Below are 23,502 nucleotides of genomic sequence, written 5' to 3' on the forward strand. Positions count from 1 at the left end.
AAAGCAAATGCTTCAGAGTTCACAGGAGTTGCTACGAGACCTGCAGGATTCAGGAGAAAGAAAAATACCACAAATCTTGTGAACGCTTAGTGATGTGATCACTCTTAACTACTGCAGTACTTTCCTTATGTTACATTTTAACTCTAGCAACACAACTTGTCATGAAATAAATATTCTCTGACACTTTTTGTGCTTTTCTTCTGCCTAGATCATCTGCACTTTGAAATTATTTTGTCCCTTAATGGGGGTTTCTGTTGTCTCACCCATCTGAATAAACATGCTCCTATACAACAGAATGCAGTTTCAAAATAAAGAACAATTTTTGCACGTTCAGGCTCTTTTAGAACCCTGTAAAATTTCAAAATTATGTTACTTTTCCAAAAAAGCAAATTATACCCAAAGGCTAAAACATGCTGTGCAGTTCATTGGAATCCCAATTATTTTCACTGATACACTTTATCTGCCTTTTCTTTTTATGTATTTTTATTTGTCCTCTGGCCTAAACTATATTTTTGACTTTCGGTTTTCCTCATCTTTCTCTCATCACTGCACTTTGAAGGAACAGGACTGTCATGGCAATTATGATTGGGATTAGAGGAGCTTTCTCCTGCAGTCCCAGTTTTGACCCAGAATGAATCAATCAATCATCTGTAAATTTTTCATGCAGCACACTACTAGAAAGGAATAGTTTTTACCTTAAGTATAAAAAAATGTGAAGTTTTGCTCTGAAGGAACGTTTAGTCTGTCACTGATGGAGAATGCAGCCTTAAGACTTCAGATTCTGTTGCAATTTTGACCATTTTTCTGTTTTCCTTTTCTTTCTTTTTTCCATGGCTATAATTTTTGTGCCTTCCAACTTTATTAAGCTCAAGAGCCTTCATAAAATAATCAGTCTCATTAAATCATTTTATTAGAATTCTCATTTGGAATTGATGATAAACTGTTTCCTTCTCTCTCCACAAATTTGGAGTTTTAGCATTTTTCCATCTTAACAAAAAGACAAAACCTTGAAAAAAGAAAATCATGTTCAGATGCACAATAAGGTTCTGTCAAATTACTCCAATAATTCATTCATGTAATCTTGAAATATTTCAATTTGATTTTGATGTTTCTGTTTTAACAACTTCCAGTGTACATTTTGTTTTAACACAAGACAACTTTCTATATAAACTACCCTACAACTCCAAATTTGGGTAAGCAAAACATTTTGGCTAGATTAGCTCTTGTCATCTTCAGTGTTTTTAAGGATATGGAAATCCATTTTCCATGGATGACTTCAACTAGTCAGCATTTGTTTCTTTGAGGAAGAATTGTTAAGTGTGATTCTAACCTTCCCATATTCTCGGTTTCAAGACAAGGGCCTCTGAGACACCTACTGGTTACCTGGAAGCACGGGAAATAAAGTAGCAGATTGGAAATGTTCAGGCCAGAAAATGAGATCAGAATAGCTGAAAGAAGTATTTATAGCACCTTATCCTTTCAATTGCTGAAGTCTGATGGAATTTGCTAAAAAAAAGATCCATCCCTTTCAAACATGAGATACCTTGGCAGTAGCAAACCAAGCTATCCATGCTCTGCTACCAAGTTATTGCTGATGTTCTTGGGTGGCTGCATGCCACCATGTCTCACAAACTTCCCAGTCCACTGGTATTGTGCACTTTCTTACAGCCTATGGCTATACTGTATTTCTTGTATTTATTGGTATTTACACAGCATCTAGAGAGAACTGCCCTAGTATCACCCACACTCTGACTATATAGAGTTTAGTAGGAACCAATATGGTCTGCTTATGCTGGTTTTGTTATTTTAACTTTGTCACAGCTTTATCGTGATAACATCTAGAAAAATGTGATTTCACATGTATGGGGAGTGACATTTGGGAATTTTCTTTTGCTGATTTAGCTGGCCTCTAGCTTTGATCGCTCTACAACCCATTATTTATAAAAAAAAAAACCCAACCCACACCATTCTAATTAGTTGGTTGTTGCAATCAGTGTTCACCAACTGTGGAAGATTATTTAAGCTTTGCAGTAAAGCATAATGTAAGATTTTTGTGCATTTTTTTAACGAGTTAAGAAGTCAAGAGAATAGGGTTTATTAGTATTTTCAACTCTTAAACAAGAATCAAACCTGCTCCTATCATGTAGTATCCAATGTCTTAAATTGCTCGGAAGATGACTCAACAGATAGAAATACAGGAAACTTGTCTGTCCTCTGCTTTTTCTTTCCTTCTTTTTAGAAATTCTTTCACTGTACCTTATTGGCATTTAAATTGATGGCCCATGTTGAGCAGAAAGGACATTTTGTAGTTTCGCTGTATAAATTAGTCTGTCCATTCTTCATTGCTGTACATTGTAATGCTGTGTGCCATTATTCTGGTCAGTCATCTGGCTTTAAATCTCTTTCAAGTCCTTTGACAGATTTTTCTAGTTTTAGCTAATCCAGTTTACCTGAAGCCCAAGACTGCCAAATTGAATTACACTGCGGTCATTCCTACTTAGCACCTCATCCATAGTTAATTTCTTGAACTCCTATGTTTTATCTGTGTATAAATTTTTCATTTGCAACAATATATTAGCTTAGCAAAGGAAGAGCTCAGAAGTCTGAGAGGGTTTTTAATTAGTTCCTTTGTTAGTTCAGAAATTTTTGCTTCATTTTGAACCAGCTGCCTGTACAAGTGAGGTTCAGAGTCCTTCCAGAAATTCGTATTCCAGTTTCTGATGAAACCCAATGAGAGCTATTATTTGCTAACGACCCAGAACTCTGCTAGGTCTAAAGGTAAAAATGCATTTTGTATCCTAAACCACACACAAACTGAAAATAAGAGAACAGATTGTAATGAAGCAAAACACGACAATGATTGTTCAGGTGATCTGAAAGGATTTTAGAATGAAGATATAATCGGTGAAGAAATAAATGCTTCTCCAAGGAACCTCATTTCTGAGGTTGAATGAGGCAGAAGAAAGTTTCAGAGGTGAGAGGGGAAAAGTGAGAGGAAAACGAGATTAGCTGGGAAGAAACCCAAGCAGTGTGGTCAGGCTCCAGAGATGGGAATCAAAACAGTTAACTACATCAGTGAGGAGGAAAGGCCTTTGCATTTTTTTCACAATTTTATAAAATACTCCTTAAACAAGCTGACCAGATCTTGAGAAAATAGGGTTGGAGCAGAGAGTCAGAGATGTCAGTCAGGCATAAGGCAGACCACAGGTGTTTTGAGAGAAGAAAAGCAGTTTATGAAGAAATACAACAATGTTGGGGAAAAAAGAGTAGGATTAATTTGGAGTGAAGAAAACCAACTAGCACAGTCCCTGGTTTTCCACTACAGCAGCAGATAAATGGTAGGAGGAAAGAATAGGAATAAAAATAAGGTACAACGAATCAATAGAAGGACAGGGGAGTGTAGTTAAAAGTAAGGTGGCACATATTCAGCCAACAACATTATCTGCACTAAACTGATTCCTGTTTAATAACTTAGCAGCAAAGAATGAAAACCTAATTTTTTACAAAACCTGTAAAAGTCTCGGTAATATTATGCTATATATCTTAATACAGCACTGCTTGAGTCTCACTTCTCCACGTGGTAACATATGCTTTTGAGGAAGCTGCTGTAGAATGCTGAAACTTTTGAAAGTGTAAATGCACAGCTACATTGCATTTTAATGGCACCTTAAGCCTCCAGAGCTCAAGGGTAGGAGAGCCTATGGAGCTACGTAGTTGAAGAATATGGGAAGAATGGGTAGTTTGTGATGCGTGGTTGCTAGGCTTCATGATTCAAGGTCACAGCAAAGTGAAATTTTAATAACTCAGTGGAAGTAACTCATGAAATGTATAACTTGCAGTTTCCACAAGTATGTCGATTGCATTCATCTTCAAATTTTACCTAAAGGTGTGTTTCACCACGTGCCGTCTCTAGACTGGATCATGGGCATTCAGTTAGTATCATAAATTAATGTGATTATGTAAATTCTGTCTATCGGTTTGGGATCTTCCTGAAGCTCCAGTCACCTTTCATTAAGACATAGCCTGATAGAAGATGGGTAATGCTCTTGATGGGCTCATTTGAGAAGCTGGGAATGGTATAGATATTATGAACTCCATCCCTAGCGTCAAATAACCAGACAGACAGCACTGAATATGTTGAGAAATTCAGCAGAATGTTTAGACATTCATAGTAGTGAGCTCTGTAAATCAACGGTGCTGAATAAGCAACTGGAGCATTAGCCTATTTAGATGCTAAAAAGGATGGGATTTTAAAATCACCCAGCTCCTTATAATATTTATAACTGGTTTGGTTAGCATGCATTTCACTAACATTCATTTTATTCTGACACAGGAAACTGCATTCTGATTATTTTTCCAAACCAACCTTGAATTTTGGATTTTGACCACGCTCTGGATGTGGCTTTGGGATTGATTTTTTTTTTTTTTAATTAATCTGTTGAAAAGCCAAAAGCCAATTCTATTCAGAAATCATATATGAATTTTTAGGTAATGGATGCTAATTGTGAAAGTCTTCCAACAGCTTAATCTGCTGTAGCCTTGTTGAGAATTTAATAAGCCTCTCTCATAATAAAAGGTGTCAGAAGGGGCAAATATTTTGCTAGCACAGCTTGGAACTGATTGTTTGTACCTTGGTAGCAAGTCTTCACACAACAGAAGTACTGTGCAGTCATTTTTAAAAAGAAACATTTGGTTTCATGCCTCAAGGGCAAGAATTATTACTATATTTTTTAAAATGCATTTACTTTCTCATCCCTACCAGCAATATGTCAATTTTTGTGAGGATTGTGTGTTATTCGCCTTAGGAAAAGCAAAATCAACATAATGAAGCAGAACGCAGCTGAGCTGTCTGAGGATGCTTGGGTTGGGGAGGGGTGTGGGGGCAGGCTCGTTGATTCTTCTCCTGCAGTTGCAAAGGGACAATAATCCACCCAAATTCACACTTCCGGTACAGCAGGGCATTTTAGAGAGTAGAAGTGAGGAATGTGTTGCCTGTGACTGAAGTACTGCCATTGCTAGAATAAATAAGGTCAGGTTATAAAACATCCTGATGGTACTGGCTGCCCAGGGAGAGGGTTGAGTCACCATCCCTGGATGTATTTAAAAGTTGGGTAGCAAAGTGCTTAGGGATGTGGCTTAGCAGAGGACGGGTACGGTTGGACTTACTGATTCAAAAGGTCTTTTCCAAGCTGGTGATTCTGTGACAGACATAGCGGTGGTGAAGGTCACAGTGTGGGTCTGCCACCTATTTCAGCCCACTACTTCAAGCAGTTCCATTCTGCCAAGCAGCTAAATGTCTGCAGAGACATGAGACGTTGGGGTTTAGATGGTGTCAAACTTGGCAGGCCCCCACGTTTGGCTGAGAATAAAGGCCTGTTTTAAAGCTGGTCCATCGGCACCTCCTGGGAGATTCATCAGTCATGTTGGAACTTTCTGGCATTGCTAAATGCTGCCAAGAAACCTGCTGTGATTTTTAGCCTAAACAACTTGCACCTTGGCCACGCAGGGTCCAGCACGGCAGCTAGAAGCACAAGCTGTAGCAGGTATATGGTGGAAAATGACTGCTCTGCCACGTCTGGCAAAACCACTTCTGAAGCTGTGTAATTGCATGAAACGGGGCATAATGAGTGAGGATCAGCCTCCCTTCCCAACCAAATGTGACAGCTCGGATTAATCTCAGGTGCCATCAGCAATTCAGCTTCCTCAGAGATCTCAGCAAGCTCCACCAGCAGGATGAGGCAGATCTGATCAATACAATATTTCAATATCAAAATAATCAGATCCCGGGCAGAGAAAAGGTAGCTTCAGTCCTCTTAAAGTATTCTCTTCTGGTAGGAGGTGGAAAAAAAATGCATAGGCTGTCATAGAAAGGAGGAAAGCAAGCCAATGCCAACAGAAGTATTAAATTTGCTACACACTTCACCTTTAAGCACTCTGCCAAGTTACAGCATCTGACACAGCATGCAAAACCCAGGGTTCAGAAGTGGCTGCTGAAGCTTGCTAAAAACTGAGGAGTGGGAGAGAAGATTTCAGCTTTAATTATGAACTTCCCGCTCTCTCTCCCCTCCTCTTTTGAAATTCAAGGCACTTCATTTTATTTTTACTTAGTTTGGTGTTTGAGATTCCTTTTTATGTTAGTACAAAAATAACGATGAAAAGGAAAATAATTCCCTTATGAAAATTCATGAGAACAAGCAGAGTTGAGAAGCTATGTTATTTATTCAGGACAGCATAATGACTTTTAAAAACACCAGGATTGTATGTTTGTGAGGATTTTTTTTTTGTTTTGGTTCTTTTCCTTTGTGTACCTTGCCAGTTTTCCTATCTGTGTGGCTGTGGAGCATGTATATTAGGTCTAAAGCTGCAAATCAAGAAGAGTTTAGATTCAAAAAAATAAATTGCCTGTAAGTACAATAATCTTTTACCTAAAAATGTAAGGTGACCTTTTGAACACCATTCTTATGTATTAAAGTGCCCGAAAGCATCTGCTTTACTAATGACCTTAATAAAAAAATCTTATCATTTTTAGTCCAGGAAATAGTAAGGTCAGGTACTAACATCTCAGAAGGATACTTGTAGTGGGAGATCTTGATATGGTGCAGAATGAGTTGCCTTGGCAGTTTGACAGCATCCACATTTAAATGCCATGTGAAAGCTGTTTAGACATAGACCTTGCTGCTCTTTGAGCAACCTTGCTCAAGTTGGTGCATTCAGGGGGTTCTCTGGCTCTCTGTTGCTGGATTCCAGAAGGTACCTGCAGCAGTTGTATCAAATCAGTTTGTGTAACAGACTACAGTTTTTCTGGCACTGTAAGTCTTTGAAATCTATGTCATCTTTTCCAAATCCTCTGTTCTTGTAAACACATAAGAAAATAAAAAATAAACTTTCCTGCATCTTGCAGAACCCATAACTTTGAAGACCCAGGGCCCAAGACCCTTTTAAACTCTTTATTATCTTTCACGAGTTTGTTGCTGGCTGGACCTAGGAACACCCATGGAAGAATCTTCAGAGCATTTTGCCTTCAAGATGTGTCAGGATTTTTTCTTGCAAAATGTATTACTGTAGCAAAACCTTCAGCCTTTCCTGACAAGCTCCCCCTCATTGTTTCCCCTGTGCTTATTTTCCCAGTGCCTTCTTACTGTTGGTAAGAAATAGAGGCTTGACTCTTCCTCTTCCCTTGGAAACACCTAATTTTCATTTCATTGAACTGACATCTGATACAGATTCACCTCAACAGTGGACATTTTCCTTTTCACTTTTCCCTACATTTTTCATCTGCACCTCTGAGCACAGCGTGCCTTCTGAGAACAGTCCTGTGGCTACTGGTGCTCTTGAGCAATGGACAGATTTAATTCTCATTGATGTCATTGTTTGAAAGAACAACAAGCGAGTAGAGTGGCAATTTACTGTGGGAGGAAGTCTTGAACAAGCCTCCTTCTGTCAGAAAGGTCCTTAGTCACCACTGTGACACATAATGAATCTTTGCACCAAAGTACAGGGAGCAGAGGGCTTTTATTTCTTATGGCTCTTTCAGGCCAAATCAAATATGAAGGCAGCAAGAGATAGCAATCAACAACCTTAGTACAATCAAAGAGTTGGAATTATTTCTTTGAATAATGAAATCACAGAAAATGGCAGTATCTAAGTCCAATGGGATGATGCTGAAATGCAAGGCAGCTCTGCATCTGGTTATTCTTTGTATGTGAAGGTGTAAATTCTAGGTAGAAAAATAGCTCTAATCTTATGTCTGTTCTCATTTTAGAGTGTTTGTATTAAATAAGGAGTCTATGTTTAATTCAAAAAAAAACCCCCTTTTTTCCCAAGGTAACATCTGTAAACTCTTTTCTTCACATAGCTTGACTGGTAGTGGCTCAAGGTATATACAGCTCTTGTGAAAGAAAAAAACCAAAAAGGTTGGAGAAAGGAGGTCAAATACTTAGCTCTAATAAACAGAATACAGAAATAATACAAAGAAAGAAGAGAGCATTGCCATTTATACTGGCAAATTGCAGCTCTGTCAGTCTGTTCCTCAAGAACAAGAGAAACAGCTTATGCAAAGGAAACAGAAACAGCCAGACACTGCTGGGTTTATCTTTAGTGTGATAAGCTTCCTTCAGGGAGACAAGAACAAACTGTGCACAAGGCATAGAGGAGGTACATGCAGTCCATTTTAAACTCTTTCCACAGTGAATTGTTCCAGTTTCAGGAAACCAATTAAGTTTGCAGGCTTCAGGGTCCTTCCAGCTTCTCAGGAAGCACAAATATTTGGTACTTGCTTTGGTGCACTGAACTTTTAAATCTTATTTCATTAGGGATTGATTGATAAGTGTTTTTATGTGACATCTGACATTTTGGTTTGATAGAAGGTCTAGAAAGAAAGAAGGAAAGATGGATGGAGTTAATCCCAATTGTGAGGAATACCCCCACGTGAGTTGTGATTGAAACCAACTCACACAACTCACAGTCACCTGAACACAGGGTTATACAGAGAATCCTTGTTGGTGGACCCACTTGTGTGTGCCTACTACAACCTGCCTTCCAAGGAGCCTGCAAACCCTGAGGATGCTGAGGTCACTTTTGCTGCATGAAAGAGGTCTCTGGAAGAGACCACTGAGATGGTCTTCCACACAATCAGCCTGACTAGGGACAGAGCTATGAGGGCTTTCAGACTTCTGGCTTTAAAGCAGAGGAAATATGAACAAAAGTTTCAGTCCCTGTAGCAAGCATCTGCAAATCCCCAACTGTGGGACCTCAAGGTCACTGGCATCCTGAGATAAACTGGCACAGCACCATCTAGACCTCCAGTAACAATGTCTTTACAAGTTCAGTAACATCAGTTTATCTCCATGAGCTATTTTGGTTTTGGCAAGTTAGTATTTTGTAGTTAAGGTCTATTTTATCCAAAAAATCCTAACCAGCTCGATACTACTCAGATTGGACGTGAAGTAGTTGTATTAGACAGCAGAAACAGGGATGAGCATTGCAAGTGATTTGCAACATCCATTGAACCGAATCCTATGTATGTGTAACATCACTGAAACAAGGACTTCAAGAGTAAGAACAGGCAGTACCAATCTCTCTGTGTCGCTTCCCTCACCCCTTCTGTGTTTGTTGTTTGGGTTTTTTTAAGAAACTTTCTGCTGTTATTTGCAGAAGTACACCAAAACTTCCCCACCCTTACACAGAATTTCTTCCTTACATCTAATCTAAATTTCCTTTCTTTCACCTGTCCTGCCCCTCCCTGCCTTCATAACCAGCTCCTCTCCAGCTTTCCTGGAGTCCCTTGAGTACTGGAAGGTGCTCTCAAGTTTCCCCAGAGCCTTCTTTTTTCCAGGCTGAACCACCCCAACTCTAAAACAAATTGTAAATATCAATAAACAAAATGACTTCTTTGTGCAGGTGACTATATTGTATATACTTGTCTGTGCCATTCTGGAGACAACCGTTATAAGCAAAGCTGCAGAGATCCCTAAGGAGCACAGCACATAGTGTCCACGCAGAGGGTTGCTCAGGATGGAAGGCTGTGGATTTGTTTCAAAAGATATGACTACATGCAAGATGTTTTGTTGGAGGGTTCAAGAAACTTCTGCTAAACCAAAGGCAGAGTTCAACCTGACTAGCAGACTGTCTTGGTGCCAATAGCTGGAGCTCCCAAGCAGGTGGGGAGAGGTTGGGTGGTTCCCACCATGGGGCTGCCAGCTGGGGCAATGCTGCCAGCTGCACACATCAGCTCTGGCTCAGGGCGAGCTTCTGGCTCCCTGGGACACAGCTGAAAGCCTTCAACTCCTGGGTGGAGCTAACTTCTGAGCTCCTATTTCCCCAGCCAGAGGTTTGTGCTTGTAAGGTCTGTGCTGGAGGGGAGGTGTGAGCTAGGCTTCTGGCTGGTGGCATCGGGAAACCTTCCTGTACTTTCCCTGTGTGAGCAAAGCAGATGTAGTTTTCCTGTGTTTTCATGCTATATGGTAAGTAGTGTGTCTGGGTAACGATGCTGAGTCTCTGTGTAGAAATGTGAATGTTTTAAGCCAGTGAAATTTCTTTATGCTTTAAAACGTTAAGCAGCTGAATTCTGCAAAACTTAACTGCACCTTAAATCTCAGCTTTTCATTGCATCAATTCACCAGTTGGAAAAGCAGGCAGGGCTTGCCTCTAAGTCTTAATACTTGAGCAAGACTTTCATGGAATATTGAAAATACTTGGCTTTCTTGTCCTAAGCATGGCAGACTCTTACCCCAGTGGGGAGTTCCTGCACAGTTGTTATTTTCTAATGATTTGTAGTCCATCCTTTCAATTCTGAGTCTTAAAGCAGGATTAAAGTTGGTTAACTTGTCAGGGAAAAAAAATAAAAAAGCCTTAATTTGCTTTGGCCTGGCTTGCTCCTGACATGTTTATTCTAAATGGAGATGATTAGCATAGCAAAACATGCTCCCTGAGTATGGGAATGTGCACTTCCATTGAGAAGGGATTTGCTGGCTGGCTGCTTACGGCAGCCAATCTCCTTGTCTAGGTTTTAATTTGTTTGTTTGGATGTTTGATGTGTTGTTAGGGGTTATAGGATTGAAAAGCTTCCAAAAGTCAAATCCAGCCTCTCAAATTATCACTATAGAAAAATACATGTTTACTTTTCAGAAAATGTGTTCTCCCTCAGAAATAGGTCCCTAGCAGTGGGTTTAGAGGGGGGGTGGAATCCAGATCTGGGTGAAACTTTCAGCTGTTGCTCGCTTGGCCAAACTGACAGAAATTATTTTTGACTGGCTTCAAATCCATTGACACTCGGTGCTATTGTTTCTGATGCAACTGGAGCTTGGAAAGAATATAGTCATTTTTTTGAAACCCAGTTTCTTGCAGTCAAAGCAGTGCTGCCCTGTGCTGCCAGTCGCATCGTGCACATGGAAACTCAGAGCACTGCGGGCTCCTTGCATCACTCTCCTGCCTTGCTGCTCACATTGCACAAAGCGCTACTGAAACTGCTGACTTTTAAAAAAGAACAGAACGCTTTGAGATGTTATCTGCTGTGAATCCTTCTTGTTATTAAATATCACTCTTTTTGAGAGAATGATTTTTTTCTTTCTTCTCAAAAGATCATGATGATTAAGGTGGGGGGGTGGGAATAACATTTCCTTCTACATCTGCAAGCCAAGTGCTGCAGACTGAGCTCAGGTGAAACCGTTTTGGTTCCCATCCAAGGGGAGCCCCTCTTCTCACCCATGGCTGCTGCTGGCTCAGTGCAGCTGCAGTGCAAATAGAGTTTAGGCTTGAAGCTCTGCTTGGGGTTTGGTTTTTTTGTTCTCAACAAAGTGATTGAGAGGCCACTAGGCTCAATGAGCTGCTGCTGTGATATGGACAGTTGTTGTTGTCCTGGAGCTGCACCAAATTGCCTTTCTCCAACAAGCCCCATTTATGGAAAAGTGATGCCAGGTGGTGTGGGAAAACAGCCTAGGCTAACTCAGCTCACCTGGGCTAACTCAGCACACCTGTGGTGGCTGCTTGGGGAGGTGGACTCTAGCCTGGACAGAACTAGAGCAGGCATGTCTAGAGTGGACTTTAAAAGAAAAGTTATAGGGTAGAAGTTTCATCTACAAATACTGTACAGTGTGCTTTCTACTTGCCAGAGCCTCAAGCTGATGTGATTTGTTAGGCATCAGCCTAGCCAAGATCCTCAATCTACACTGAACTTTGAGGTGCTCGTTAGTTCAGTCTCTCATTTCCATCCTGCATGCTTGGTGGCTAATGGCTTTTATGAGGATGGCATTAAATTGTACACTTCAAGTTCACTGAAGTCACAGTCTGTGGAGGAGGCAAAACCTCTGCTTTGAGCCATGATCCATCCTGCAGTCCACAGAGGAGAAGCACAGCACCATTCGGACCTGTGTCTGGTCTCAGCTCATCAGTATCCACAGGATTACATCAAAAACATATTTTGGACTCTGAATTTGTGTGTTTCTGGAAGCACAGGGCTGTAACTGAGGGGAAAGAGGAAATTTTCTTGTCAGGCTGAAAAGACAAAAGAAATGCCTGTAATCGAAACAGTTTGGGAAAATAAGATAACCATTACATTTTAGTAACAAAGCCTTGTTGGAGGCAAAGGGGGTTTCAGAAAAGTTATTTACTCTGGGAAGCAGAAATAAATGGTTTGTACAGCCCCAGCAGAAGAGAGCATGCCTGTGGAGTTGTGTTTTGGGGGTTCGGAGCCAAGCAACCACCCATCTGCAGCATTTAGCATCTAGTATAATGGTGACTCCATGAGGCAGAATGCATCTGAAAGAGGGAAAGCTGCTCTGTGCATTAAGAAAACTTCTCTGAACTAACGAGGGAATTCAGTCTTAAATACTAGGCTTCTATTTTCATAGTTTATGATATCATGATTGGATTCCTTCTGTGGACACAAGCTTCTAAATAGCCCTATTCATCACTGTGACAAAGGTTAGGCTTGAAGAAAACTAGAGCTGAGATGAAAGAATGGAATTTTTATTATTTTAGCAGCTGAATGTGTCATTACATCAGTCAGTATTGCATAGCAAATTGCAAGCTGTAGTGAAATTGCTTTAAAATATATCTGTATATATTTTTCTAAAACTGTGATAAAGTCATTCAGTGGTGCATTGAAATGTATTTCTAGCTGAACTGTTATATCATATCTTTTTTACTGTGGTATGAGAACAGATGGCAGTTATTTTTCTTAACGCTCTCCAGCAAAGCTGATGCAATGCCTTGCCTTCCCTTCCCTGGTAAATGTTTTCAAGTGAAAGACAAGTACACACGGCCAAAATGAATCTGCATTGTAACATTGACTTGTGGTTTCTAAAACAAACTTTTAATCAGCTTTCAACAGTAGGCTGGTGATAATTACCTAATGTGGTATCAGTCAAGTAGTTCATTATGACAGGAAAATGAGCTATTAATCAGAATCAATTGCACATGTTTTGCAATAACTTTTTGGAGCAGATGTCTTTTCATAGGCATTTTTAATGTAATAATTGAGTAGTCCATGACTTGAGGACAACTGCAATCACTCCCGTGGCACAAATGCATTTGTAGATTTGGAGATGCTCTCTGTTGCTTTGTAGCGTTCCTAGGGGGCTGTGATTGATCCGAGAATAACAGCTGCTCAGTGCTACAGCACGTACAAAGTTGTTCCATGATCTTATACATTTTTATAAGCATAATATAAATTGTAATGTTGTTCAAAGGATTTTGGTTTAAAATTGTCGCTTCCTTAACAGTAACTCAGCAGCTGGGAGAGGGTCCAGTGCAAATGTCTCTAAAAGCAACCTGATGTCACACTACTTGCCTGCTTCACTAGAAACACTGTGTAGGTCAAGGAAATGCTGTATTCTTAAGCGAAGTCATTTGTAGTTATAAATCAAAACGAAGCTGCCAAGTATTGTAGATCTAGGGCTGCCTACCAATTTATGTCTCTCTAGATTGCCTGCTGTAACATGCCATATTATAGAAGCATTGTTAGGAGCTATATTTAATTTACTTGCTATAAATTAATACTGTGTTGAAAACCCAGTGTTGCCTTGCCTTTCTCAGGGAAGCTTTTGTTCTTCTGTTTTATATGAGCATCTTCAAATAAAACCCGGCGTCTCTTATTTTACAGCCTTCGACAGAAGAAAGGAAACTTGGCCCCTAAGCACTGGGCTGGACCAGCTAACATGGTAAAGTGCAAGCCTTGCCCTGTGACACATGCCAGCCCCATCTGTGGATCCGACGGACACACGTACACTACCAAGGTAAGTTCTGCTTGTGACCTGAAATCCTGTCAGTAACGGTCATCCGGGGTGTAGCATGAAGATGGATTAATTGTCATTAATAGGCAATGTTAAATTACAGTCTAATTCAGTTTTGGATTTTTTTTTTTGTCTGAAAAGGGCTGATAAATGTGGATTTTAATTGATTTTTTTTTTTACATATCTGACAAACAGCAAATCAGAATGACAAATCAGGTGTCGTGATTTCATGATTCTCTGTACAGCTCACTTTTGCTGTGGAACACTTTCAGTGTTTATGATGCAACAGAGAGAAAATTTCATGAGGTTGGATTGTTCAGATGAGGGGATTTTGGGACAGTTCTTGGTTGCAAGATTTGGTCTCCAAGTGATAAAGTATCTCAGCAGTGTTATTGTTTTGTGATAGGTATATTTATTTTTTTTAATTTATTTGTTTTGCAGTCTGCATGGGTAACATTACAATTCATTTAAACCAGTTTTAATAGGCTTGTGTGCCAGATGCAGCATATATGATGCCATAAAAATAAAAAAAAAATCCCATAACACAGTGGGGATAAATTGGCTCATTGTTATATTGGAAATATGATCACCTTATGGCTTGACTCAATAAAATAAACTTGCTCTGCAGCCGTCTAGCAGACCAGATCTCCCATTATCAAATACAGCCTTCCATGTCTCTGATACATGTTCCATAATGAGCAGTTCAGGTGGTGGAAGTTGTGTTTAGAGAATGAATACCCTTAAGGTTTTCTTCTCTTCCTGCATGCAGGGTAAGCTTGACAGCCAGTAAAACTACAGTTTAAAATCCCACAATCCAGGAAAATAAAGTGATCAGAAGGAAAAAAACCTTCTGCTGTGATCTAACAGGGATGTTATCTTCGAGCTGCCCAGCTGAGAGTTCCTCAGCTGTTAATTGACAGAAATATTCAAATGCTGCCATAGCTAATTTTAAGCCTGTCTTGTGTTCTGGCTGAAGGGTTTGTATGGCCAAAGGAGAAAGACAGCAGAAACTCTTACCCTTTTACACAGAGGCTAAAGAAAAAGGGCTTGGAGTTGCCTATTGAACAAGCTACCTTCTTCAGTGCTCTCTAGGAATATGCAATGCTCCTCAGCATTGGGTTTTAGGTTTCAAATTTTTCAAGTATTGAAAAATACTTTAGGCAGAGCATAAAAGTTAAATGGTGTGTTTTAATGTCCTAACAAATAGCACTCCTATGGTCAGTAACGATTGTGGGTTTCCAGTATCCTCTATGAACAGAACACAACCTCTCCCCTCAAACTCACCAATAGTTTTCACCAGATAACATGACCTTTGTTTCTTGCCTTTAAATCACTAAAATCAGTTTTCTTTGGTAACTTTCTTTCATATGCAGTGCTGTTGGCAAGTAGTATTTCTGGCTGGCGTGTTCCAGGAGTGACTGGAAATGCAAAGGGTGGATGTTGGGGTGTGGGCAGTTACGTGCACAGAAATGCAGTATTCCATCCTGGCGCTGTGGCGCCTCCTTTGGACACGTAATGATGTGCTGGGTGAGCAAAAAGGTTCTTGCAAAGCTTGTAAACAAAAGATGGAGAGTAGCCAGTACATTTTGGAAGGGAAAAGTTTTCTGAAGTCGTATATTGGCTATCTACCACTTGGGCAGGTGGTATTCATGTAATCACAAATGTTATGAGTTGGAAGGGACCTCAAAAGATCATCTAGTCCCACCCCCTGCCAGAGCAGGATCACTTAGACTAAATCACACAGGAATGCCTCCAGCTGGGTTTGAATGCCTTCAGAGAAGGAGACTCCACAGCATCTCTGGGCAGCCTGTCCCAGGGCTCTGTCACCCTCACAGGGCAAAAGTTCCTCTGTATGTTTACATGGAACTTCCTCTGCTCCAGCTGCACCCGCTGCCCCTTGTCCTATCGCTGGCATCCCTGAGAAGAGCCTGGCTCCATCCTCCTGACTCTCACCCTTTACGTATTGATAAACATGAATAAGGTCACCCCTCAGTCTCCTCTTCTCCAAGCTAAAGAGGCCCAGCTCCCCCAGCCTCTCTTCATAAGGAAGGTGTTCCACCTCCTCCATCATCTCAGTGGCCCTGCATTGGGCTTTTTAGAGGAGTTCTGAGTCCTTCTTGAACTGAGGGGCCCAGAACTGGACACAATATTCCAGGCAACACACATACACACAGTGTTTTCATCCATCATGGCTCAGTTTGATTTTCTTTTCTGCCTTTCCTGGGCAGCACAGCAAGGGGTTAGGCAGGAGACGGGGCTTGTAGTTGGTCTGGGAGAGCAGCATCAAAGGATTTCACTAACAATTTGGAGTTGCTGTTCAACAACACCAGTAACGCACTGGGGACTGCTCTCCCCACACTTTAGACTGTTGACTGTGGTAAAAACAAATGAGAAGTAATGCTGTGGAAGTACAGGTGGCTGATAAAATTCAGATGAAATTTAGGTGTCAATAAATGTGCAGCAATTCCTGTGAAAAGAAAATAACCAAACATACCTATCACGAGCGCTCATTTAGCCACTTGATCTCAGAATAATTCTGGCTGTTTCTCTGAAGATATTGTGGTGATCACTAGTGTGCCAAAAATGGTAATAAATTGTTAAAGGAGCTGAGACAATCACAAAATATTATTATGTTTCCCTGTAAATGCTGGACTTCTCATTGGCTTCAGTTATCATCGCTTCATCTCAAAGCTGGCACAGTAGACATAGGAAATGCTCAGAGAAGGGTAGTAAAGGCCTTCAGAGATGTGGCACTTGCAGGGATGCACAGAATAACTGGAACAATTCAGCGTGATTTTACATGAAAAAATGACTAGTATTGGAAAAGGAATGTTGTCTCATTAGATCTTGTGTTTTGAAGTACTCTAACTTGGTGGCTTTAAGAAAAAGCAAGTATTTTTATTTTTTCAGTTCAAAATAAAATTGTGAAATTCAATGCAGCATGGCAGGACAAAGATATAAACAGGATTTATATAAATCCATGGAGAATGGATCCACTGCCTGCTGGTAAACCTCTATCACACTGAGTCCCTAAGCCAGTGATGTCCTGGAGCTGGGATGATTGGTGTAGTTCAGCAGGACTGACTTGTTCTGCTTCTAATTTGTTCTTTCTATTACTCTTTTTTTTTTTGTGGTTTTCTTTCTTTTAAGGGTCTGCAGCTTGGCAGGATGCTAGGCAGAGGGATTGGAGGGCTTCGATTCTTCTGCAAAAGTGAAGGCAACCTGTATCTTTAGATGAGGCAAGCTGATGATGGAGCTAACCTTCTTCATCCATATAAAGCTCTTTTCTTAAAGAGCATATTCCTCTACCATTTCAAGTTGTCGTGGTTTTCTTTTGTTTTAAACAGGTCCTGAGTACTCCTTATATCGTTGCTTGGCATTTTTAGTTTTGACTCCTTCAAAGTTTAGTTTTAGATCTTAAAGCAAAAATAAGAGTACAGAACTTGATGAGGGATGATGTTCCACAGAGCTTGAGGAATGTGGAGGACTCGGTGTTCTTTTTTTATGGAAACCTCAAGAAATTTTTAAGGATTCAGTTTCAAGAAAGTAACATAACATTTTTTTTAGTGGTTGTTTTTCTTTTAATTGATGTCTTAGTTGTTCCTGACTGGGTAATAAAATCTTCCATTCATAAAGGCTATATGGCAAAATAACAAAAGCTTTACCATCTCTCTGGTTTGCACTGATAAACTGTAAACTGCCAAGATGAAGCTTACTGGTTGGTTATGACAGAGGCTCGGGGTTTTTAACTTGGTCCCTCTGTTCCACCAAATACATAGTAACCTTCAGCCTCTAGTCTAATTTATTGAGGGCTAGTCAAAGGAATCTTTTTCATCTTCTTCATCTTCTGTTGGAAAATATTCAAAGGTGCTGGCGTCCAACACAAAGGTAGATGGGAAAATGTTGGTAATGGAGAATTTCATGCCAAGATCTTGTGCCACAAGGGATTTAAGTGTCACTTAAATTATCCCAATAGGAGACACAGAGTACCGAGTACTTTGATAGATCTTAAGTTGATATAGCTTCATATGTGGGAGTTGTACTGCTTGAAAAATCTCACCACTCTTTAGGCATTAAACCTTTCTGGTTCTTTTCCTGGAGTGTCTTCAACCTTGTCTTCATTGTGAGAAACAACGGCGCTTGTACAATTTTCCTTTGCGCCTTTTGACTTGCATAATTATGTTCTATTTCTGGAAACTTCATAAACTCCCTATCAGTATTTCTGTTAACTTGAACTCCATGTGCTTTAAGTTTTCAAAAACTTCACTGAGTCTAGTTACTGCTTGAAGTGCAAATGTTTTAAAGTGCATGCTCATTCTCCCATATTATAAAACTTTGCAAAGAGAAATTGCTGTTTCCTGGATATAACAGCTCTATTTAATGCTCTGACAATGCAAAGCACTTCCGTAGTATATTGCAGTCAGAGTTTACAAAGCTCTTTAAAGTACTGATGAATTAAGCTTATGAGGTAAGTAAGCCCTGTAAAGAGCTCTGTGTAATTAGTTAATGTTTTTGTCAGCAACACATTAAGAAAAATAACTCTGTAGCTGTCAGTTTTACAGGAAGTTTAATTAAGCTAGTTAATAAGGCAATTACCTGAACATGACGATGACTGCACTTAACTAATCAGAAAATGAAAATAAGGATGATCTTAAATTACAAAACATACTACCTCAAAGACTAATGGTCCCTTCAAAGATGGAAAGGTACATTGGCATAATTATTATGCTTCTAATTAGGTGCATTGTTGTTCTGCAAATTTTAATTAAATCATTGCAAACTAATTAAGTCCATGATCATGTCTTGTTTTGTTTGAAAATGGAAAAATCACCTCCTGTTGTCATAACATTAGGTAACAAATTTGATATTAAGGGATGTACAAGAGAAATAATTTTCTGACAATCTTGAAATGGGCGGAAAAAATGACCAAAATAATAAGGCACTATTAGTTATATGTGTGCAATGGGAGGGCTGCTACGTTTCGTTAGGAAGCATCTGGTTTCAGAAGCACAATTAAAAGTATTTGTTAAGGTGTCCAGTATTGAGCACAGCATAGTGTGGTTTTAATAACCCAAGTATCGACTGGATTACTGGAACTCTAGGTATGGGGTCCTGTTAACCAGCTGTGGTTTGTCACAGGATGACCCTGCCTTTCCTGATGGAAATTGAGGTAGTCTGCAGAGCCTTAGCAAGCATGAAGACCTGTCCTGTCCTGCGTTAGTTGAAGTTTAAATTCTGTGTTAACTTCTAGCTTTGGTTCTGTTTTGAAAGGGAAAATTAAGGAAATGCGGGTGGGAAACAGATGACACAGGAGGAGTAAGACAAGGAAGGATATAGTTAAAGGAATTCATATAGAAAATTATCATCCTTATGCATTTGACCCCTGTTGGTGAGAGGTACAAGAATAAATGGTTTCCTGTTCCCCCTCTTTTTCCTCATCTTATTTTGAATCAGCTCTTTGCTCTGAGTTCAGGGTCTAGGCCTGACATATTCTATTGTCTACATCTTGAGCCTGAACCTAGTAGATCTGGGATGTTACTCAGTTCTTCCACTGACCTATGCTGTGATGTTGGGCAATTCACATTTTCCTTATTTGTAGTTTGGGAAGATCTGGATTCCTTAATAAACCTACTGTGAAGTTGTCATGAAAAAGTTTGTATGATGTAGGCGTTGCAGGGGTGTGATGCTGCTTTGTATTAAATATGTCTGTAAGGTAGGATAGCACCATTTCTGAGTTATCTGGAGTTTTGTGATCAGGGTGGTGAGGACTTTTATATGGGGCATTCCAATATCTCTTTTATGGAAATCAGTAGGTTTCATGGGATGTTACTGTTCTGAATGAGTTTTCTGTAGGGAAAAATATATTGTAGCATCATTACTACTTCCTTATTACAATAGTAGGTTTTCAACATTCATTCCTCCTTCATTATTTGATTCATGCTGTTGCAGAGGGTTTCCTAGCTGTAGCAGTATATCTGGCATGAGGCTTTCAGAATTACTCACTTTATTCTTGCAAATAACAGCAGGGAATCTCTAGAGGAGGTTAGAACAAGAATTTGCCTAATGCTGAGTACCTTTGTACATCACTCATTGGACTCGGGCACATCTGGCTACTGTATTCCCAACAAGGTAGATATTCCTTCAGCCTTTAGTCTGGGCCGGGGAGACTTAAATCCTATGATCCAAAGCTGTGTGAAGCTGTTGTTGCATAATCAGGTCCTAAATAGTCAACGTGCTCTCTCAGAAGGCGAACCACACGGAGCTCTGTGCTGCGCCTACCGCGGCTACACGGTTTGTTCGGCTTGACGTGTGAGGCGAGCAAGGCTGTTTGATGAAGTGCTGCTTATCCTAAAGACAGCCTCTTGTTTATATGTTGGTGTGAGAATTTTTTCTCTGCATGGTCTCAAGGAATGAGCAGAGAATTGGGAATAAGGTAGAACTTGATTTTCACTGTCACAGATTATCAGGTACAGGTCTTACAGTAGTTATGCCTATGGGGTATTTCTGCATGAGCTCAAATGTTTATCTTTTGGTCAATTAATGTACTTTTAAAAGGCTCTCAGTTCTCCCCTGTGCTGCCTCAGAGGGGTATTTTGGCCACAAAAAAAACCCCAACAAACTGCCATTCAGTAAGACCTGGACAGGCTGGAGAGCTGGGCAGGGAGAAACCAACTGAGGATTAATAAAGGCAAGTGTAGAGCCCTGTGCCTGGGAAGGAATAACCACATGTATCAGTACAGACTGGGGGATGACCTGTTGGAGAAGAGCTCTGCGGAGAAGGACCTGGGGGTTCTGGTGGATGACAGGTTGGCCATGAGCCAGCAGTGTGCCTAGGGGCCAAGAAGGCAAATGGGATACTGAGGGACATTAAAAGGAATGTGGCCAGCAGGTCAAAGGAGGTGATCCTCCCCCTCTACTCTGCCCTGATCAGGCCCCACCTGGAATATTGGGTCCGCTTCTGGGTTCCCTGGTACAAAAGAGACAGGGATCTCCTGGAGAGAGTCCAGCAGAAGGCTACAAAGATGATTAAAAGCTTGCAGCATCTCCCCTATGAGGAAAGGCTGAGTGAGCTGGGGCTGTTCAGCCTTGAGAAAAGAAGACTGAGAGGGGATCTGATCAGTGGTTATAAATATCCGAAGCGTGGGACACAGGGCGAAATGGCCAGACTCTTCTCAGTGTCTGTGGGGACAGGACAAGGGGCATTGGCCTCATGTTGTAACATAGGAAGTTCCACACCAATATGTGGAAGAACTTCACTGTGAGGATGATGGAGCCCTGGGAATGGCTGCCCAGGGCGGGGTGGAGTCTCTTCTGGAGATATTCAAGAACAGTCTGGACACTGATCTGTGAAGCCTGTCATAGGGACCCTGCTTTGGCAGGAGCTTGGATTCAATGATCTCTGGAGGTCCCTTCCAACCCAATTCCGTGAATCTCTGCATTCCCTGGGATAGGGTAGTGTTTGTCAAACTCTGAGGGGTGCTGGAAAATACAACTCCTGAACTCCACTCAAACAATGCTTCGCTTCAGCAAATTCCTGAGCCTCCTTTCAAATCCCATTTAGTTTTATGTTTAAGTGGAGCAGCTTTTGCTTTTCGGTGGTGTCACATAGTAAATTCAAAACCCAAAACAATCCTCTACCAATTTTATATCCTAACTGGGAAAAACGAGGCCTGCATAACCACTGCTCTGTGCATTGTGGCTGAGTCTGTGACAGCTTCCCAGCTAAACCCCATGAATATATGTGTGTTTGCAAGATTTTTTCACCTGAATTGTGAGAACAGCTAAAAGAGGCTTCTGCAGTGAGTCAACAGATAGAGGCAAAAACCGAAGAGCTCTGGGTGGGCAGTTTTTACATCGTAATGACCACGTTGTCATATTGCCAGGTTTGAGATTCAATGAATTAATGAGATGTTGCTGTGGCCCAAGATGTAGTGCTCTTTCAGAGACTGCTTGTTGCTGTCCCTTTAGTCATTGGAGAAGGAGCTTTCATTAACACAAATGGGCAACAAAACAAACAAAACCCCTTGAATCCCCCCAAAATCCAAACAACCCCACAAAAAGCAAGAAATCTTTTTTAATCACATGAATCCCCCTATACAGAGAATATGGATTGTTTTTGTGGGAAACTGGCTACTTAAAACTCTGAAGGCACTGGTCAATGTTGGAGGGAGAAGGGGTTGCTTTGGTTCTGCTGGAGGCTGATCTCTCATATCCAGCACAAAGGCAGGACAGAAAAATATTGGAGGTGTTTTGGGGACAGAGTTAGATGTCCCACAACCTAGTTTTGTTCTTCCTTGGTATAATTTAAGAGAGATTAGTTAAAGCTCCTACTGCTTTGATTTCTACTGGGACCAGTGAGAAAAAGGCCCTGACAGAAAGGAAAAATTATCCAAAGTTGTACCTCCAAGTTTTAACAACTACAGGTTAAGTAAGTCAGTCTAATTGGGGTATGGCAATGTTTATCTCCTTTCTGTAACCTTGCCTAGCAGGGAAAGGATATTTTTAGTTTGTTTCTCCATAGTCTCACATTGCTCCGTCCAAAACAATTTGGCTTTGTGCAGTCTGGGTTCTTTATGATTAACATATTTTGTCAGTTTCTAAATCCGTGGGGTTTTTTCTTTAATTCCTGAATCTGTTATTTCACTGTAGTTAAGACTTGTCAAAGTTGAATGTTTAATTACTGAGTTAAGCAAGTTAAGCCCATAGAATCCAGGGGAAACTGCAATAAAATACCTCTATCAGGCATGTTACTGCAAGGGGTAATTCATTCTTTATGTTAGTTTGGTAACTGGACTATATCAAAAGCACTGTTCTGAACTCCCTAAAAAAACTTTCTCAATATGTGGCCGCAGGAGTGATGTGTAAACATCATGCTGGGAAAAGCAGCAGCAGAACCTGTGCAGTATAAAATAACCTTCAGATTTCCACGAAGCGCTGCCCGTCTCTGAATGACAGAAAGAGATTTCAGGCAGCATAAGGTTCCTTCTCTCACATCCAACTCCCTTAAACTCTTTACAAGCCAGTCTTCCCAAATGGTCTAATAATACTCATACAGCTCTGAAGAGACTGAGAGAGCTCATTATCTTTGGTGCTGCAGGAGTGAAAGGTTTTGCAGTTGTTACCTTGAGTTTCACCAGTGCTCCCAGAGAATAATAAGCTGTAAATAAATGAAACAGTAGTAGTATGTTGTTGTGGGGTTTTATGGGGTTTTTTTAAAGTGGATTTATGTAAATGGACTAGAATTCAATTGATAGGAATCACTCAAATGTATTTGCTGCAAATTAGCTATATTAATTTCATGTTTACCTACTATGAGTCTCTAGAACTCTTAGTAACTACACCCACATGATAATACAGCTCCTCCTGTTTGCGTGTCACTTGTTACCAAATTATTCCCCCCACCCCCCCCCCCAAAAAAAAACCCAACCCTGTGTGGGGGTATGTCATACAGGTCTAAAATAGTCTTTGCCAAGGTATTGACAAACACTAGTGGATATTTTGGGATTTTATTACAGCAATTTGCAGCATGCTAAAATAACTTTAATCTAGATTCGTGTTTCAATCTGGTTTTGGTGCTTTGTGGGTGTGTTTTGATTGTGTTGTTTGTTTTTAAAGTTGGGGTGACTGACTCTTTTTACATAGCAAACACTGATGCACTGAAGGGCAACTTACTGCAGGAAGCCTTTTCTTCCTAAGCTGCTCACATTTTCAAATATGTGCCTTTTTTTTGGAGAAATTAAATAATGTTTAGAATGTCACTGATTTTTCTCCT

At 40.4% G+C, this 23,502-nt stretch overlaps 1 protein-coding gene across 1 annotated transcript in view; it reads left to right on the forward strand.

The window, feature by feature from the left end:
* Nucleotides 1–23,502, forward strand: part of SPOCK1 (SPARC (osteonectin), cwcv and kazal like domains proteoglycan 1) — a gene marked incomplete at both ends in the record, with an annotated part of 298,243 nt that overhangs the window by 189,866 nt on the left and 84,875 nt on the right. Inside the window, one exon of the mRNA XM_084268439.1 lies at nt 13,601–13,733. Coding sequence (XP_084124565.1) covers nt 13,601–13,733 — 133 coding nt within the window. The remainder of the gene's footprint in view (nt 1–13,600; nt 13,734–23,502) is intronic.

This window comes from Gallinula chloropus (genome assembly GCF_964237585.1).
Source record: "Gallinula chloropus genome assembly, chromosome: 10".
NCBI classification, from domain to species: Eukaryota; Metazoa; Chordata; class Aves; order Gruiformes; family Rallidae; genus Gallinula; species Gallinula chloropus.